Below are 459 nucleotides of genomic sequence, written 5' to 3' on the forward strand. Positions count from 1 at the left end.
GGGAGTCGGGGAGCAGCCGCTGGCCGCAGGGTGGAAGATGCAGGGCCGAAGCCCCCAGCTGAGCATGGAGCTGAACAGTGAGTGCGTGGCTAAAAGGGGGGACGGGAGTGAGCAGGAAGGGGCATTGCATTGGCAGCGGACACCACGGCCGCACAGCCAGAGCGTCCCCGGCATGGGCACCCCGAGAGATGAGCCCCACGTGTGGGCAGCAAACCCCAAGGGTGGCTCTGGTTTTGTTGGACCCGGCCGCTGCTGGCACGTGAGGGCAGCCAAGCATCTTTCCACGCCTGGCCTCAGGAAACAGGCTGCGCCAAGGGCTTTTGGGGACAGGTGTAGCGCCAAGGCAGGCAGGGAGGCAGGCAGATGCACAGGGCCTTTGGAGAGGAGATGCCTGTCGCCAGGATGGGCAGTCGTTGGGCACAGCAGCTGCCCGGCCAAGAGACGTCCGGGGCAGCAGTG

The 459-nt window shown here is 66.2% G+C and overlaps 1 protein-coding gene across 1 annotated transcript in view; it reads left to right on the forward strand.

Moving 5' to 3' along the window:
* The first annotated feature begins 64 nt into the window (after nt 1–64).
* THPO (thrombopoietin) overlaps nt 65–459 on the forward strand; it is a 1,943-nt gene continuing 1,548 nt past the window's right edge. Inside the window, exon 1 of the mRNA XM_009334367.1 lies at nt 65–77. Within this exon, the coding sequence (XP_009332642.1) occupies nt 65–77 (13 nt within the window). The remainder of the gene's footprint in view (nt 78–459) is intronic.

Source organism: Pygoscelis adeliae, unplaced genomic scaffold (genome assembly GCF_000699105.1).
Source record: "Pygoscelis adeliae isolate BGI_AS28 unplaced genomic scaffold, ASM69910v1 Scaffold1091, whole genome shotgun sequence".
Taxonomy (NCBI): domain Eukaryota; kingdom Metazoa; phylum Chordata; class Aves; order Sphenisciformes; family Spheniscidae; genus Pygoscelis; species Pygoscelis adeliae.